The 20,103-nt window shown below is 32.8% G+C and overlaps 1 protein-coding gene across 5 annotated transcripts in view; it reads left to right on the top strand.

Moving 5' to 3' along the window:
* LOC100330501 (RALY RNA binding protein like) overlaps positions 1-20,103 on the top strand; it is a 490,398-nt gene that overhangs the window by 466,031 nt on the left and 4,264 nt on the right. For all 5 annotated transcript variants that reach the window (XM_073940984.1, XM_009297570.5, XM_073940982.1 and 2 more), the window contains 4 exons: positions 6,647-6,694; positions 7,336-7,514; positions 15,394-15,507; positions 19,246-19,415. In XM_073940984.1, coding sequence (XP_073797085.1) covers positions 6,647-6,694; positions 7,336-7,514; positions 15,394-15,507; positions 19,246-19,415 — 511 coding nt within the window. The remainder of the gene's footprint in view (positions 1-6,646; positions 6,695-7,335; positions 7,515-15,393; positions 15,508-19,245; positions 19,416-20,103) is intronic.

Here is a 20,103-nt window from a genome sequence, read left to right as displayed (position 1 = left end):
TTTAGTTTGTATTGTTTAAAGTTTTACCAAATCTGGTTCAACTCCATGTTAACAGTTCCTTTAGAAATATTATTCCCAGGAAAACATGAAGTGTTCAATACTTATTTTCCTCGCTGTACGTCGGTAAAAGGACAGAAGATGTGCAGGCAGTTTATCACCTGGTTTTTGAACCATAATAACCAATATATCACTTTAAACTTTTAAAAATGTTAATAAAAGTCACGTTTTCTAACTTTTTAATGCTAGGGCGTGTTGAAAGAAAGATCAAGGTATCTCATAAGGCAATCAAAAGCATAAATAAATGTGTAAAAATACAAAAATAAAAGGCAAGGCAAGGCAAACTTTATTTATAGAGCACAATTTTACACAACTGTAGTTGATCCAAAGTGTTTTACAATAAAATAAACTAGACAATAAAACTAAAAAACTGATATTAAAAATACAAAGAAATATATTTAAAAGTAATACTAAAATACTAATAATAAAAAATAACATGCATGCATCACTCAAAGGCAAGAGAGTAAAAATAAGTCTTTAAGTTAGATTTAAAAGCATCCAAAGAAGGAGGTCACAAAAAGTGGAAAATGTTAATTTACGGATTATTTTTTACAGTGTGACACTTGTTAGAATGCTTAAAATTCAACCTTGAAATCACAGAAATAATAAATTACATTTCATTATCTATTAAATGGGGTATATGCACACAGATTTTTCATTTCAGTCAGCCAGCCCCAGGGCTTCCGGTTAATAGTCATCCCATATAAAATCGCTGCGTTTAAGATCTGTTTTATTTAAAAAAAAAAAACAGTGATCTTCACTGCCTGGCTGAGATAAGATATAATGTGTGTATCAGACCAAACAAGAAGCACTGCATTAAATTATATTTTTCCATGCCATGTCTTCGAAAATACTGCAGTATAATTAATTTCCATATTTTAATGGAACTTTTGCTCTAGCCTGCTGCTAATGATGGCGTCTTTCGTCTCTTTTTATACTTTAAGAACCAAAATGCATACTCAAGTCTATTTAACTGATTATAGTTGAATTACATTACAACATCGATGCGGTCAAAGGAACCTTATGGAAATTGAAAATAGTTACATAAAGCTCTCTACGGAAGTTCATCATTGACTGAAAACACTAGTTGTGCATATAACATCATTTTATATATATATATATATATATATATATATATATATATATATATATATATATATATATATACAGTTGAAGTCAGAATTATTAGCCCCCCTTTGAATTTTTGTTGCTTTTTTAAATATTTCCCATATTATATTTAACAGAGCAAGGACATTTTCACAGCATGTCTGATAATGTTTTTTTCTTCTGGAGAAACTCTTATTTGTTTTATTTCGGCTAAAATAAAAGCAGTTATTATTTTTTTAAACACCATTTTAAGGACAAAATTATTAGCCCCTTTAAGCTATATATTTTTTTCAATAGTCTACAGAACAAACCATCGTTATACAATAACTTGCCTAATAACCCTAACCTGCCTAGTTAACCTAATTAACCTAGTTAAGCCTTTAAAAGTCACTTTAAACTGTATAAAAGAGTCTTCAAAAATATCTAGTAAAATATTATTTACTGTCATCATGGCAAAGATAAAACAAATCAGTTATTAGATATGAATTATTAAAACTATTATGTTTAGAAATGTGTTGAAGAAATCTACTCTCTGTTGAACAGAAATAGGGGGAAAAATAAACTGGGGTTCTAATAATTTAGGGGGGCTAATAATTCTAACTTCAACTGTATATATATATATATATATATATATATATATATATATATATATATATATATATATATATATATATATATATATATATATATATATATATATATATATATATATATATGGTGTGTATAATGTGACTGAGATTAATGTACATGTTTATAATGACGTGCATGGTTTGACACAGATTAATGTATGTGATAATGTTGAGAATGCAAGTGCAAATTAGTTCATATATTTTATATATATAACATGCTAAAACCATTCATCTGAGGCTATTCAAATGCAGTTTAGCTGTGATGCAGTATGTCAGTTGTGCTGCATATACCTGCAGGTCTGGGGGAAAATAAATGCGAATGAAAAGCATGTGCAGTGATTCCTTTGAGAGAGACAGCTTTTGTTATTTTAATTATTTCCTATAAATAATCCCATTTTTTGCACATTTTGTTTACCAGCCAGGATGCTCTTCCAGCATAAAAAGACTAGAATGAACTGTATGAAAAGGCCAATTAAATCACGTTTTTTGGACATCAATCATGTAACCTCCATTGTTAAAAATTCAATATGAAGAATTAATTAGCAAAAACAGAAATCTACAGTTTTTAGTTTTTCAGAAATAATAATTTAATGCTCTTCAATGCTCTTCAATGCTCAGCGCAAAAAACATTCATTTTCATCCAGCGTAGTCTCTTATTTATCAGGGGTCACCACAGCAGAATGAATCACCAACTATTCCAGCATGTGTTTTTCTCAGCGGATGCCTTCCAGCCGCAACCCAGTACTGGGAAACACCCATACACTCTTACATTCACACTCATACACTACTGCCATTTTAGCTTATTCAATTCACCTATAGTGCATGTCTTTGGACTGTGGGGGAAACCGGAGCAACTTGAGGAAACCCACGCCAACCGAAGGGAACATGCAAACTTCACACAGAAACACCAACTGACCCAGCCGGGGCTCAAACCAGCAACCTTCTTGCGTAATGAAAAACATTTTTTCTGAAAAGGACAAAATAAATCATGTTTTTTTGTTGTTGTACTCTTCATTATACCACATAAAACATGATATATGAAAATGACAAAAAAAAAGTTATGTATTTTTAAAAATGTTATGTTTTTTATGGTTCTAATAGAGCAAATTTTTTCAAGTAATACTTCATATTTTTTTCAGGCTTTATTTATTTTGGTTTCAGTGCTGCAGTAAACAAAGTGTCCCTATTTTTTTCTATGTTAAAGGTTCCTACAAAAGGTTTACATCCCTGCAAGGTCAAAAAAGTCTTACAATTTCTTATAATCGTGATTGCAGCATTAGTTTATTTTTTATTGTGTCTGACCGGGTTCATAAAAAATGTAGTCTCTATAAACATTTCATTAATGTTATATAGTATTTATTTATTAGCATAAACAAACAATGACAAATGCAATTATTGTAGTATTTATTCATCGTTGTTAACATTAGTTAATGATCATAAAAAATCATTCATTGTTAGTTCATGTTAACTACTCAGTGCGTTAACTAGTACAACTAAGCAGCACGGTGGCTTAGTGCAAGATGTTTTTTGTAATGGAAATCTATTTTCAGTACAGCCCTTTCTTCAGAACAACATTCATTCATTTTCTGTTTCACTCCACACTACATGAAATAAAAATGACCAAGGTATTATCCTTGTTGCCTTGTCAATGGATATTAAATTTTTCTGAAGAGATGTTTGGTGCTGCTGTTGCTATAAAGGGTTCATGCAAAGTTTACTGGTTGAAATTCAAGTCTGGGTCACACACTAACTCTCACTGTCAGGCTGTACAATGAGACAAGTACTCCGGTCTATCTCCAGGAGGTTTCTTACTGTAATTAATAAAGTAAGTAGCTTTGATTACTGCCATAACAGTGATTATCAAAGCTCTGGGTGATCTCTGAAGGCTGAAGGTGTCATTGATTTCACTGTCAGCAGAAAGTTCAAATAATGCATACTGGTGTCGGGTTATTTACATTTTAAATAAACCGATTAGTGTTCAATGTCTTGTCGGTTCTGGTGTTATTTATAAAGTATAAGAGACTGCTCTATTTTATTATTGTATGAATTATTAAATATGTTGTAATTACAGTGCATCACATTTAATATAAACCGAAAGCATATTAAATGCAAGGACGTTCTAATATTTCAAATTACTTTTGTTTAAGAAAAGTCAGAATGTGGTTGCATTGTGCATAATGTTGCATTGTTATTCAGTGTGACCAATAATTTAGTCTGACTTTATTCATATATTTAAAAGATTTAAGTTAGCTAAAAATGACATTTTATTGGTATTTTAGTGATCAAAGATTTAAATTAAATAAATAAAATAAAAAATAAAACAAATAAATTATATAAAATAAATTATGTAAGGGATAAAGTAGATTGTATACACTACCTGACAAAAGTCTTGTTGCCCATCCAAGTTTTAGGAAGGACAAATAATAACTTGACTTCTAGTTGATCATTTGGTATAAGAAGTGGCTTATATGAAAGGCAAAGGCCTCTAGATTACACTTGTTTTTACCAAAATAAATTATGATCATGCCTTAATTTTTAAAAAAATTTAAATAAAAATTATTATTTAATTAGGACAGTAAGTTCTGATTTAGTGTAGACAAAAGTCTTGTCACTTAACAGAAATAATGTCATGATGTAGTGACTCCCATGAGCTTGGAGGACTGCATTCATACATTTCTGCAATTACTCAAATAGCTAATTAATAAAGTCATCTGGAATGGCAAAGAAAGCATTGTTGCAGGACTCCCAGAGTTCATCAAGATTCTTTCGGCTCATCTTCAAAGTCTCCTCCAGTTTACCCCAGACATGCTCAATAACAGGCCCGGATTGGCTAATCGGGAGGACCGGGAGAATTCCCGGTGGGCCGGTCCGTTTTTTGGCCGCGAGGGCCGGTGTCCCTAGTTCCAGAATCGGTTGCTCTCAGCAGTCACACTTTTTTTAAAAATAATTTATTCATTTACTTGACCACAGCCTTATTATTCATTATTTTACCGCAGCTCTGCTCTTTTTATCTATTTTCTCGTTGCCTCGTGAGCAGGATCCAGCCTGCAGGTTAATGATGATATAACTAGATAATTCACCATATAACGTACAGCTGTTGTCGTACAGTGGTTAGTACATTAGAATATGACGCGGCCAACCTGGGATTGGTCCTTGTCTGAGTAACAATTTTTTTTTTCATTTTTGTTGTTAAGACATAATACTGTAAGGGTTGTTGAACATTTGAAGTTCTAAAAGAGCTGTTTTCTCAAAAAAAGACGTGATAGTGTAATTAGAAACTGAATTGGAAAAACCTTATTTTAATATAGTCAGTGTGAACTGATGTGGGCCGGTCTGAGGCTTGAAACTCCAGGGCTGAAAAAGAGTCCCACTCCGGCCCTGCTCAATAATGTTTATGTCTGGTGACTGGTCAGGCCAATCCTGGAGCATCTTGACATTTTTTGCTCACAGGAGCTTTGATGTGGAGGCTGAAGTATGAGAAGTAGTTGTTCTGGAACATTGTTGAACATTGTTCTGGGTGGTAACAGTTTATTAACCCTTTAATTAAATGCAAAACTGACGAACAAAGCTGAAAGAGTGTAACATTAAACTAACTTCCGCATTGTTAAGTCACAAGATGGCACCAATCAGTCAAAAAAGTTGCAAGTTGAACATATTGGCCCAATCCCAATTTGACCTTTTAGCCCTTTCTCTTACCTCTCGTTTTGCACATTCGCATGAAGCTGTAGGGGTGTCCCAATTCTATTTAGCTTGAAGGCGTGAGGCTAAGGTGAAGAGCTAGGTACCCCTTAAAACGAAGATTTTTTTTAGGACCACACTCGAAACCAAAGGGTAAGAAAATTTCCCAGAATACACCATCTACAACTTACATGAAGTAAAGAAATGCACAAATTTGTTTTTTTTTTTTGTCATTATTACGAATTTTTACAACAAACAAACACGTTTTAATACATTTATAACGGCGTTTGTGTTTTACGTCATGTTTAAAAAAAACACTAAAATAAAAACCGCAAAATTTCACTATTTATAATGCCTAATAACTCCTGTACAGCAGTCCCACAACATTCTGACACTCGATGACACTGGAATACCCTGTCCGAAAAGTCTAGTGGCTGGAAATGACCTTTTTACAGTGTCTGCTATAATGTTAATGTTTTTGTGTGTTTACCTTGAAGAATATGGCCACAGTGTAAATACACAGTACATTTACGAGCTTATTGCCACATTATATCGTTATAATAACATGATATTGGTGCCTTCTGTGATTTCCTCAAGAGATAAAAACCAAAAAAATAACTCTACTGGAATAACTACAGCAGTCACAATCGTCGATCTAAAATGAAGCAAGAGATTCTTAGGGGTAAATTTTGGAGCCCTTCCCCTTCACACTGTTTCAAGGGCAAAGGAGAAGGGGTAGGGGTACAAAAATAGGATTTGGCTATTGACTGATGGTCAAGGTGATTCATATTCACAGATGAGCCTCTGTTATGTAGAGGTTGTTAACTGGGAATAACATACCTTGGAATATAATGACTGACCAATCAGAAACGAGTATTCAGGAAGCCGTGTAATAAAACTATATAGTATTTTGTTTCTGCACTGTGATTCTTAAGTCTTTTAAAATATTTCTCCTTCTAAATTTGAGATGTTGTGAAATATAAATCATTGTAACCCTGAATGGAATTTTAGTATGAATCTTCTGTAAATTGTGATAAAACTGCATTATAGTCATTTATTTTGCTTAGAAAAATAAAATGCAACAGGACACCTAATGTACAAAACTTTTGTTGTTTCTTAATGCACAAAAGAATCCTTCTTTAATTACTTCCCACTTTTTGTTTTGTCTTTTTCAGTGGTTATGAATTTGATTATGATTACTACAGGGAAGATTTCTACAACAGGTCTGTATGCATTTATTTGGAGTTGTTAAACACGTGAAAATCCCAAGTCTTTAAACAGTAATTTGCACACGGTCTTTCATGGTTTCGATTTCAAATAGCATGTATTATATTAAGCCCTTTCAAATGCCGATGAAAAGATGCATGCAAAGCTACAGAATGAAAGTGATTAATTAAATGTGGCATTCATAGAATTTCATTACTTTTTATCTTAAACACCCACAGTTTGTCCTTGATATGAATTGAAAGAAAGAAGAGACTATTCAGGGCAAAAAATCCATTAGCATTGAGTAAATGAAGCTCGTGTTGAATTTTTTTTAGCCCTACTTTATGTCGCTCATTTACTTCTTTTTAGCAGAGACATTTGCTAAATGTCAGTGAAGTGGAGAGTTGTGGATATTCAAGAGAGATTGATGGCAGGGCAAGCGCATGTTGCTTTGTTTGACATTTTCTTATACCTCCTCTTCTTTTCTGCGAACTCTTTTAAGAAATCATGCCTGCTTTAATGACTAATTTCAAAAGCAGCTCTGCTAATAGGGAAACCAGGCACCAGAAATATTTTCCAGATTGAAAAAAGGTTTTGAGTGTTCGTGATGTTTCGGCATCTGTTTTTAACTCTGCACCTCTTGTTTTTTGCTGGTTAGGCTCTTTGATTATCATGGACGGGTGGCTCTTCCACCGAGGGCAGTGATTCCTCTGAAACGCTCACGAGTTGTTCTTCCGTCCACTCGTCGCGGAAAAAGCTCCTTCCCTATGAAATCCTCCTCCTCTTCTTCCTCAAGACCCCCATCGTCATCGTCGTCCTTCTCCTCTGGGCTGAAATGTAAGACTCTCTCAAATGTACAGATGGTTATATTATATTATATTATATTATATTATATTATATTATATTATATTATATTATATTATATTATATTATATTATATTATATTATATTATATTATATTATATTATATTATATTTATTATATTATATTATAGTAATTTATAGTTTTATATTTTATTATATTATGTTATGTTACATTATGTTATATTTTATTATATTGTTATTATGTTTTGTTATATTATAATATGTTGTGTTATATTATATTATAGCAAATTATTATATTATACTATATTATGTCGTGTCTTGTCGTGTTATGTTATATTATGTTATATTATATTATTTTATGTTATATTATATTATATTATATTATATTATATTATATTATATTATATTATATTATATTATATTATATTATATTATATTATATTGTTTTATATTATATTAAATTATTATATTATATCATATTATATTATATTATAATATATTGTTTTATATTATTATATCATATTATATTATATTGTTTTATATTATTATATTATATTGTTTTATATTATATTATATTATGTTATATTATATTATATTATATTATGTTGTTTTATATTATATTAAATTATTATATTATATTATATTATATTATAATATATTGTTTTATATTATTATATCATATTATATTATATTGTTTTATATTATTATATTATATTGTTTTATATTATATTATATTATGTTATATTATATTATGTTATATTATATTGTTTTATATTATATTAAATTATTATATTATATTATATTATATCATTTTATATTATATTATAATATATTGTTTAATATTATTATATCATATTATATTATATTGTTTTATATTATATTATATTTAATTATTTTATATTATATTATATTGTTTTATATTATATTATATTTTATCATATTATATTAGATTAGATTAGATTAGATTCGATTCGATTCGATTCGATTATCTTATATTGTATGAATGAGCTAATTTTACCAACATACAAGACATTTTTTGTAGTTTACAGAAGCATACTGACACAAAAGAACAGAAATAAAGTAAGTGAGAAATTAAGTAAAGAGTAATATTATATATACATCTAGATGATTTCTGTGCCATTTGTTAATTGTTAATTGTATGCGCATAATCCTTTAAGATAATTTTAACAGGACACATTCTACAGAATGAAATTGTTTTTAAAGCTACATCATACTGTTTTTTTATTTATTTGATGCTTGAAAATGTTTCTTTTGACCCATACGTTATCCTTCAGAAGTTTTGCTGACTTTTTTTAAAGGAAATTAGCCACAAGGGTGCATTCAGGTGATCAAAAGAAATATATAATATGTGCCACTTGAATAGTTCAATGACATACATTCATTCACTCTGCCAAAAGATGTATACAGCGCAAGTAGCAGAGATCTCTCCTACTCATCCACAGTGCATTCTCCACCAGTAACTGTCTGACCTCTGCCATTGACACACTGTATGATGTCCATGCACTTTATTTCTCTCTGCCAACTGCTGATTGATTATACGGCACATCTGAAACAAGTCGGTCAGTAACTGCTTTCACAAAGTAAAAATAAGTCTTTTTCCTATTTCACGGGAGCAAAATAAGCAAGAACGTATTGATTCTCATCAGCAGAGATCAAAGCAAGTCTTCCAGCAATCTGAAATGCTCTGTTAAATTTGAATGGGATGTGGGGCAAACGCCAAGACAGAGCATCATGCAGTCGTGTTTGTAAATTAGAATTCATAACACTAATTCCGATTTTTATCTCAAACCCACAAGTAGCAGCTTTGAGCGCATCTGTCAGCGTCCCGTCATCTCCTGCTAGCACGGCGCTCCGGAGCTGAGATTAGCCGTGGTGCATGACACTAATGCTCTTAGCTGTAGTGCTGTGGTCTCTCCGGGGGCTTTTCTTATATCACTGCAGTTCACAGGCTAAAATATCCATGGCATGTACACAAAAGTGCCACTGTTTACCTTAATCTGCATTTCGTTGGAGTTGTTCCTTTTCTGCACTGTGCAAACTGGAGATTAGCTTTATGTGACACCCCGATGCAGCATTTAGTTCGGCTCAGATTGTTTACGTTGGTTGTTTTGCTTAAAATCAACTTACACTTTTGAAATTCTAACGCAGTTTAAAATCTGAATATTCTACTGCCTACAGTATATGGAACATTTGTTCATTTCAATTTGCATAATGCACAATAGTAATTGCTAAATTTTTTTGTAAACATTTAGGATGCGTGCGCATTGAGGTTGCAGGAAAAAAAACGTGAGCGCTAGCATTTATAGCGAGGGAATGACATCAGATGAGGTACAGAGTTTGTTTGTATTAGAAATAAGTTATATTGATTACATGTTATATATATGAGCAATATCACACGAGTAGCAGTGCGATATGGCTGTATATCGGCACTGGTGGGAGGCGTGCGTTGGCACAAGGCCGAGTGCCTTAGTGCCACCACCAGTGTCGATATACAGCCATATCGCACTGCTACGAGTGTGATTTTGCGTTTATACAACAGTTTGACGGCATAATTGTGTATATAAAAACAAAATCAAACATGGAGAGTCTCAAAAACCCTTTATTATGAGGAACTACTTTCTTCTACCTTGGATTCAAATCATAAGCTGACAGTTAAACAGCTGAGCGTGCATCTTTTAAACTTTAGATCTGTAGTGTCTGCTCTTTGCTGGCTGTATGTGGGCGGAGTAATACACAAAGGGTTAAGAGGCTGTAGGAGTTCTGATATTGCAGAATATCACACGGCAGATTTGAGAACCAGACAGAACTGTTGTATAAATATATATATATATATATATATATATATATATATATATATATATATATATATATATATATATATATATATATATATATATATATATAATTTACATGATGCTTTTAGTGTATTATAATAGCTTGTCACCCAGTAATAAGCACAGTTATTCTGCCAAAATAACTTTAAAGTGAGCGGCGTTCGTCTGACACGTTCATTTGCGATAGCACCCTCTCAATGGATATTGGATGAGAGCATCCAGCCCGAAATATACAACCATCTCATTAAAAGTGATTTTACAAAAGATATCAAAGGCCTACAAGTCTTTGGATGCGCGCAATTTTGTTCAGTGTGGTCATGTGCAAGAAATAATGTTCCATGATTACCAGATTCAAAACTTTGTAGTGCTAAAAATCTAGGTTCTGCTTAGCCAAAGACAAGGAAAGAAGACGGAACTGTAAAAGGCCTGGGTAATCATCAACAAACAAACAACTGCATTTTGACAGCACCTGTATGCCAGGGTATGTAAACTTACATTCTAAGCATTCAGTGTCCGCAGTTCAATTGACCATATATAACTGTTTTTTGCTAAAATCATTGGTGCAATCAAAAATGAGGAAAGTGTATGATTCAGCATAGCGGGAACTTACCTGAAATGAAATGAGAACTGCAGAGTCGAGCAAATTTTCACTGCTGAAAGTCCAAACACTGAAGAGCAAATCTATCGATGCACAACTCCACAAATCCCAAACCAAGCAAGCCAGTGATGACAGTGGAGAGGAACAAAACTTCAACAATTGACAAAAGTGAAAGAAAAAGAAAAAAACAAGAGAAACCAGGTTCAGTTGGGCACGACTTAACTTGTGCAGAGCTGCAGTCTAGGCACCGGAGGCTGGACAACGCAGGACATCTATCATGGAGAAGCTGGTGGTGTGAGTAGGTCACTGGCGGGGGTTTAGGCTGGCACACAGGATCAATGCTGAGACTTGTCTTTCAGAAATCAGTCTCATGCTCTCCACTCCACAACCACCATAGCATCTGCTCAGGATGCGGCCTGGTCCAGGATTATTTAAATATATTTTTTTAATTAATTGCAAAGATGTTTATGGGCGTACTCACTCTGCTCACATTGCCTTGAACTGTGCTTGGGCGCGATTGTCTGCATAGCAGAATCCAAAATCATACTCAAAGTTCCACATTAGGTGGTTGTTAATTAGCAAATAATATAAAATTACAAATGTATCCATAAGGTGAGCAGATCACATTCTAGCCCCATATCCTAACAACACGCTACATGACGAGATTTGCAGTGATAAGCAAATTGGCTGTTTGCATCAGACGAAACATGACAGAAATTTAAATACAGCCATTCAGAAGCGCAGAATAGTGCCTATACTGCTGCACTCCAACAAAATGCTAAGGTTTATAATCTATTTAATACATATTAAACCTCTTTAACATCATAAAATGTAGATGCTGAATCACTGATATGTGTTGGCTTGCACTGAGTCACAGTTCTAAAGTTCAATTTCAAACAGTTTATTTTATTTTCAGTATCTGAGGTGAACTATCTGCTGCTTCTTTCAGTACTCGGCAATAAATGTCATGTAAAATGCCATTTAAACTCACATTAGTATTAAACACTGAATAAAGCACATGAGGTGTACCTGGGGTGATCATTGTCAGTTTATCCTGTTGTTCAGCTGCAAGAAATAGAAGTCAATTCTAAAATATAAATTCCAGGTGTTGGTTAGGATAAAAACTCGTTTTGATAAGAAAAATATTCCTTCTTTCGCATACCAGTGCTTTTATTTACAACATGCCTGTCAAACGTTCATACTGCACCTTTAAGTTGCTGGGCATTGTGGGAAATAATAGCAAAAAAAAAAAACATAAAATTAGCGTATTTCCAATTTCGATTTTTTATTTTTATTCTATATTTCTTATTGCTTCTGGTATGTAAAAGCGACTAAACTAATTTCGTTGTATGACACCATAATGTAAATAAAGTTCTAACGTGTTTATGATCTGATAATATTTACATTCTTTGGTTAAAATCTGCCTTGTTTATAGTTGATTTTATTGTTGATGTATTTTAGTTGTTTTTGTTGATCATTTATTATCCCAGCGTCTACAAAAAAAAAAAATTAATGATATTGAAAAATTATAGAACAAAATCCTTGACATGCTCCTTGACATTCCTCTACATTCAATCGAAAACCTAAATCGTGGAAAAACAGGTTTTGTATCATTATCCGCTGCAGTTCATGTACTGCACGCCATCACACACATCCTCTAAACGATTTGTATAGTCAACACCTTAAAACAAGCGATAAAACATTACGTTTGCTGTCAGTGATGCTCAGTTATCTTGTGTTTCATAGCTTTTGCAGATTAAAACTCTCAGTCGCAGGCGATTTTTGAACATGTGTTGCATGTGGAGCATTGGTGCAATTGAAACGCTTGCATTGAATTTCAGTAGATACGACGCTCCGTCAACTAAACACCTACACATGCAGAGCTTTCTGCCTCGGGCGGCTGATGGCAGGTGACACCATTTTGTGCGGTAGTGGAAAAGCTGGCAGCGCTTTGACAGCAGTGCTGGGTCACGCTGTGTTATCAGAGCTGAAGGCGGTGACGGCAAAACGACAAGCTTCAGCTATCAGCAGCTTGGAAAATACCGGAGAACACAGGCTAATGAATTTTTCAACAAAGCGTTTATACGTGTCCTGCAGCTCCAATTATCATGAAGAAACAGGTCTTTCTGTGTCAAGAGGTTGCTCCGTAGGGTTTTCATAGTTGTCTGGTTGTCTGCGCTGCATTTTCAGACAACTTTTCATTGCAATAACTTTTCAGAAGCAATTTTGTTTTTGTCGGTTTTTGCATTTGGTCGAGGAAAATTGTTCCAGTTTCTGAATGATTCAGTGTTTTGTAAATTATTGAGTCTTTTGTATTTATGAGTTAATTAGGATTTTTGGTAGAATTGCATTCAGTGTATTTATTCAATCATAAAGTAAGTCTGTTCTTTAGTATTTGAGTAAATAAGCATATATAGGGCTGCTCAATATATTTGATATATATGTTAAAAATATGTTTGAGCATCGATATCACAATGTGTGTGTTTGCAATAGTCACATCGCAACACATGCAATGTTGAGTTAGGATTAGATGGCCAGAAACCACAGGTCAAAACACACAAGATTTGTGGAGACTAGGCATGGGACGATAACCGTTTTCAAGGTATAACGCGGTTTGGATAAGTCAAGGTTTTATAGCCGTCAAAACTTTCTGCTATACGCTTCCTATATGTGTAAAAAATGTATTTACATTTTTTTGGTTGTTTGTTTTTTTAGGACAGCAGTCTCTTCAGAAAAGATTTCTAAAGATGCTGTTTAAATTGTAAAAAAAAAAAAAAAAAAAAAAAAAAAGCTGTTTTTGAATCAAATGAAGTGAAATTTAGCCTGACATGTTTACTTTTCAAAAGTATTTTAAATGTTTCTCAAAAACACACACACACACATATATATATATAATTTTTTTTTTTTTTTACCCAGACATTTTAAAATGTATATTATATTTTATATATATAATATATTGTAATATATAATATAATTTAGCGCAGTAAATCTAATACAGTGAAACCGTGTATATTTGCTCAATTGTGTTTATTTATGACTGTAGTTAATGTATATAATAAATTACATACAAAAAATTTTTAGATTTCACTCCCTACAATATCATCCCAAATAACGACTTTGCAAATTGAGCTATTTAGGTCAAATTGTGAAATTATATTGCAGAGAGAAAAAAATAGCGCAATGTAAAAACGTTTAATATTGTCCAGCCCTAATATACAGTTGAAGTCAGAATAATTTTTTTTTTCTTTTTTAAAAATTTCTCAAATGATGTTTAACATCATTAACTTAGTTAAGCCTTTAAAAGTCACTTTAAGCTGTATAGAAGTGGCTTGAAAAAAAATTAGTCAAATATTATTTACTGTCATCATGGCAAAGATAAAATAAATCAGTTATTAGAAATGAATTATTAAAACTATTATGATTAGAAATGTGTTGGGGAATATATATATATATACACCACTGTGCCACCATGCTACCCAACATTGTTAATTGTACAATGGCTCACCCATAAAGAGAACGTGTTTTGGTATATTACTTGAATGATTTGCTGATGCATTATTAAAGAAAGCTCTTTACTTTGTTAAAGAATCTGCAGTTTTGAATGAATCATTTGAATAACCAATTTAATTCATTTAGAAAGATATCAACTGCATAATGCATAAATAATTTTTCCTTCTGTATAAATCACAGATTTATATCTGATAATGGCGTTTTGGCCTGATCTGAAACCACATGACAATAGCAAATATATACTGTATATCGCTTAGACTAAAGAGCTTTGAAATACTTCCATGTTTTGAACAAGTCCTGGATTATTTGGCCATTTTTCCAGCCTATGGGTTTTCATTTAGCACCAAGGTCATTGTGGTTTGCCCAGAAAATGTGTGTTTGTTAGATGCAGTGTGCGTTCGATGGTGTGCTCATCTGAGGGAGATTAATCTGACAGCTGTCAGAAAGGGAAAAAAGCAGCGGGCATACTTAAAGCACTCCATGTTTACAGAAATTAGCAGCATGAATTAAGCTAGCAGGCACTGAGCAGAGGCTTTTCATTGCATCTGACGTGGTGCATTAATTGTGGAGAGAGCCTTTCAGGGTGAGCAGAGGTTCAGTGTCTTGCTCATCAGCACAGTGATAATGTAGGACTGTAAACACACTGGGTCATTTTTCTGGCACTGGACTAGAACTGACATGTTTGCAGACTTGATCTATTGCTACAAAAATTATATTTCAGTGAGTGAGTTAATTATTGAGTAAGAGAGTGATTTTGTGAGTGATTCATTAAATGAGTTAGTAGTTATATTTATATATATGAAAACAAATGTTCAAAATGTCCGATTTTTTTTTTTTTATATCATACTTATATCTGAGATTATATAAAAACACACTGAGCACAGACAAACCGTCAGCTTGTCTAATGTGTGTGTCTGTGTTTATTGCAGTGAAGTCAGATCAACTTCAGACCATCAAACGTGAGCTGACGCAGATCAAGATGAAGATTGACTCTCTTCTGGGCCGCTTGGAGAAGATCGAGAAGCAGCAGAGATCTGAATGTGGTGAGACTAAGCTTTTTGCAACATGATTTCTTGTTGCGATTAATTGCTGAAGCATTTATCACTTTTATTGACCTGAGCTAAAGAACCTAAAGATTACTTTTACTGGTCTAATGACGATAAATAGTGAATATATTGGTTTTGAATATACAGTTTCTGCTACATTTATTCTTCCATGGCAGGGCGCCACACCAAAATTCATCCTGGCACGGCTACATTAACAGCTTCTCATTCAAAACATTCAGTCCTTGTTTTTTTAATAGTGGGTTATAATCACACCAAAACATATTAAAAAGTAAGTGAATTATAACAGCACAAACTTTTCTGTCATCGTAGTAGTGCTGTGCATTATTTGTTTAACCCTTTAAGGTGACATGCTGACTGACTGACGTATCTAATAAATTACTAACATTTTTGACATTGAAGAAAAACCTCTCCTGACCTTTTTTATTGAACACACATAGATTAATTATTCCAACACTAGGTTAATTAGGCATGTTAGGGTAATTAGGCAAGTCATTGTATAATGATGGTTTGTTCTGTAGACAATTAAAAAAAATATATTGCTTTAGAGGGCTAATATTGACTTTAAAATTGTTTTTAAAATATAAAACTGCTTTCATTCTACCCGGAATAAAACAAATAATTTTCAGAAGAAGAAAATATTATAGGAAATACTGTGAAAAAATCCATTGCTCTGTTAAAGAAACATTTATGAAAAAAATTGAAAGAAACCAACATTTAATAATTTTGCCCTCAAATGTACATGTTCATATACAGAAACAAATGTTTCATCTAAAATTATCTGTAAAGGGATGATAAAAATGCAATACTTAACACTTTACAATTAAGTCATACTTTAGTAAACACTGGTTGATGGATTAAAATCAACAATGAGAAAAAGCCTTATGATAGGTGTAAGATAAATTAAAAGAAACTGAATTTTTTTATTAATTACATTTAATTAAACTATAATGACATTTGATTTTAATGTGTTATTAGGAATTAACTAAGAAATTATCTTCACCTAATTATTTATAATTTAATAATAAAACATTTATTATTTATTTATTTGTTACTGTCGGTGTATAACAAATAGTTACTGAATTTTTTATGCTGTATGCCAGATTCATTCATTCATTCATTTTCCTTCAGCTTAGTCAATATTTATCATGGGTCACCACAGTGGAATGAACCGCCAACTATTCCAGCATATGTTTTACACAGTGAATGCCCTTCCAGCTGCAACCCAGTACTGGGAAACACCCATACACACTTATTCTCACTCACACACACACACACACACAAATACACACATAGACTCATAATACAACCAATTTTGTTTACCCAATTCAACCCATGCCAATAAGGGGAGAACATGCAAACTCCACTCATGAGCCAGATTAACACATGCAATTAATAACGTTTTAAAATAAATGCACAATTAAGTATTTACACATTTGTTTTTGCTGTAAATCACTAATGCAACAATCAGTGCAAATGATGCATAATGCAAGCAATATTCTCAAAAATGTAAGTAATAAATCCTTATTCACAGAATTTTGAAGTGTCCATGATATCAGTATTGTGCATGTTTATTGAATTATTGATATATTGAACTATTGAATATCGGTATATGACTTGGTATACAGACACAGAAAACAGAAATAAAAGCCAGTCCAGCAAACAGCGCCAGGTTAGGAGACGATATTGGGGTTGTGTGTACACTATTCATCTCTGTGACAGGACAGGAGACGGCAGACAATTTGTCATGAGTTTTATAAAGGCAATCTTGTGCTGTTTTACTATAGCAAATCCCATTTGGCTTTGCTGGACAGCAGATGAGAGCAGTGTTTTCATCTTGTAGACTCACTGAGGAATAGCAGAACGGTAAACTTTACCTCTGTTGGGTATGCTTGAGGCATGCCGATTCAAATATTCCGAAATTACACTTCTTGCATCATTTATTCACCCTCATGTCATTAGAAAGCTGTGTGTCTTTAAAAAATCTTCAGTGTTGATTCAAATTTAATATCTAAATTTCTAAGTCTCTAAATTGTTAATATTAAAAAAAAACTTTTACATTTGTAGATATTTTGTGGTTAAAGGGAATTTTTATTTTTGCATATAATCAGTCACATTTTTTTCTATTTTCTTTCGTTCCTTTAGGGTGCATTTGGATTGGGAGGGGATTTTAAGAAAAAATGATTTGACTGAAAAACATAATGATTTGACAAGTTTTTGGTGTTAAAAAAAGAAAATAATGGGCGGAATAGTGGCTTAGTGGTTACCACTGTCACCACTGTCCAGACTAGACCAATTGGCATTTCTGTGTGGAGTTTGCATGTTAGGCTCGTGTTTGTGTGGGTTTCCTCCAGGTGCTCTGGTTTCCTCCACAGTCCAAAGACATGCACTATAGGTGAATTGAGTAAACATGATTGGCCATAGTGTATGCGTGTGTGTGAATGAAAGGGTATGGGTGTTTCCCAGTACTGGGTTGTACCGAAAGGGCATCCGCTGCATAGAGTGTATGCTGGAATAGTTGGTGAATTATTCTGTTGTGGTGACCTGTGAAATAGAGACTAAGTCAAAGGAAAATGAATAAATGAATAAAAGAAAACATGCAGGGATATCACTGCAGAAAAAAAATAAGCAAATTATTTTTGAGTTTAAAAAAAATATTCTAAAGGGGAAAAAATGTGTGAAAACATAAAATTGTTGAGAAGAGAGTTGTTTAAAAAAATAAATAAATAACAGCAAAAAATTGTAAGGGGGGTTCTTTTGGATGAACAGAAATAGTTCTCAATTATTACCAATATTTATGAACAACAAAAATAGTTTCCTCCATTAATACTGATGTTTATAAACATTTTTTTAAAACTTTTATTGGAAAAAAAACAAAACATTTTGTCTGTAAAGAGAAAACAAATACATTTTAGGGTGAAATGAATAATTTTTTTGGAGAAAAAAAACAAGGAAAACATTTTTGGGGTGTTACAGAATCTATTACTACTACAGTTTATTAATACAGAAAATAAACATGTTTAGTGGGAAATTTTAGGGGTGAAAGTTGTTAGTTTAAAAACATGTTTGGGTGAAAAATATTTTTAGGAAAAAATATTAACATTTTTGGAGATTAAAAACATTTTGGGGTGGAAAAATTAATTTTGGAGGAATAAAATAATTTGTTCATGCACATAAGTGGGGCGTCACGATGGCGCAGTGAGTAGCAAGATTGCCTCATAGCAAGAAGGTCACTGGTTCGAGCCCTGGCTGGGTCAGTTGGCATTTCTGTGTGGAGTTTGAATGTTCTCCCCATGTTGGCATGGGTTTCCTCCGGTTCCCTCCACAGTACAAAGACATGCACTATATGTAAATTGAGTAAGCTAAATTGGCCGTAGTGAATGTGTGTGAATAAGAGTGTCTGGGTGTTTCCCAGTGCTGGGTTGCAGCTGGAAGGGTAACCGCTGCATAAAACATATGTTGGATAAGTTGGCGGTTCATTCCACTGTGGCGACACCTGATTAATAAAGGGACTAAGCCAAAAAGAAATTGAATGAATGGGTGGAAATGTAGGAGTTCCAAAAATTTGTTAGAAACTATTTTTGGGAAAGAGAAAAGCATTTTTGACAGAAAAAAACTAAATCTTTGGGTAAAAAACATTAGAGAAAAAACATTTTTAAACTGAAATTGAACTAATATTCGTGAATATAAATGGTTGCATATCTTCCATTGTCTCAGAGCCTCATAGGAAATACGAAGATAACTGTGACTCTCTGCATGAGGGTTCGATATCAGAAGCAGCAGAAAACTCTGGAGAAGAGGGAGGAGAAGGAGCGCTGGACGCCGAGGCTGGAGAAATGACGGATGGAGGAGAGGATGACTACGATGAAGAGGGCAGCACTGATCTGGTATGATCTTTCTGCACACCTATTCATGCACTGCAAAATAAACCATTGAGTTTTTGGCTAACACTTTCCAATAAGGTTTTATTAGTAAATGTTAGCTAATGTGTTTACTAACACTGATTAAGTATGAATAATCTTGTAAAGTCTTAATTAATCGTAGTTTAACATTAACTAATGCATTATTATAATCCAAAGTTGTGCTTGTGAACATTAGTTAATGCACTGTGAGCTAACAAACTAACATTATTTAACTTGAATAACATTATCTAACATTCGCCAAAATAATTAAAAACAGTAATAAATGTATTACTAATTATGTTCATGTTAGCCTATACATTAACTAATGGACCGTTATTTTAAAGTGTGACCAGTTTTAGTCTTGTTTATAGTCATCTTACAAATTCTTAAATCAAGTAACATTTTCTAGACAAGTAAAATATATGCTCTTGTTTTCAGAAATAAACATTTAAACAAATAAACCTCCTCTTACAGATTATTTTGCTTGTTTTAAGAAATAAACTCACTTAATTTTGACTTATTTGGAAAAGAAAACAATTAAGCTAGTGTGAGGAGCTCTTCTTTTGCTGCTCCTCCACATCAAGAGAAGTCAGCTGAGGTGGCTCAGGAATCTTTTTCGGATGACTCCTGAACACCTAGGTAAGTGTTCCAGGCATATCCCACAGGAAGGAGT

This window comes from Danio rerio, chromosome 24, assembly GCF_049306965.1.
Source record: "Danio rerio strain Tuebingen ecotype United States chromosome 24, GRCz12tu, whole genome shotgun sequence".
Lineage (NCBI taxonomy): Eukaryota > Metazoa > Chordata > Actinopteri > Cypriniformes > Danionidae > Danio > Danio rerio.
Note: the sequence above shows the minus strand (reverse complement) of the source record. Positions and strands in the feature narration are given on the sequence as shown.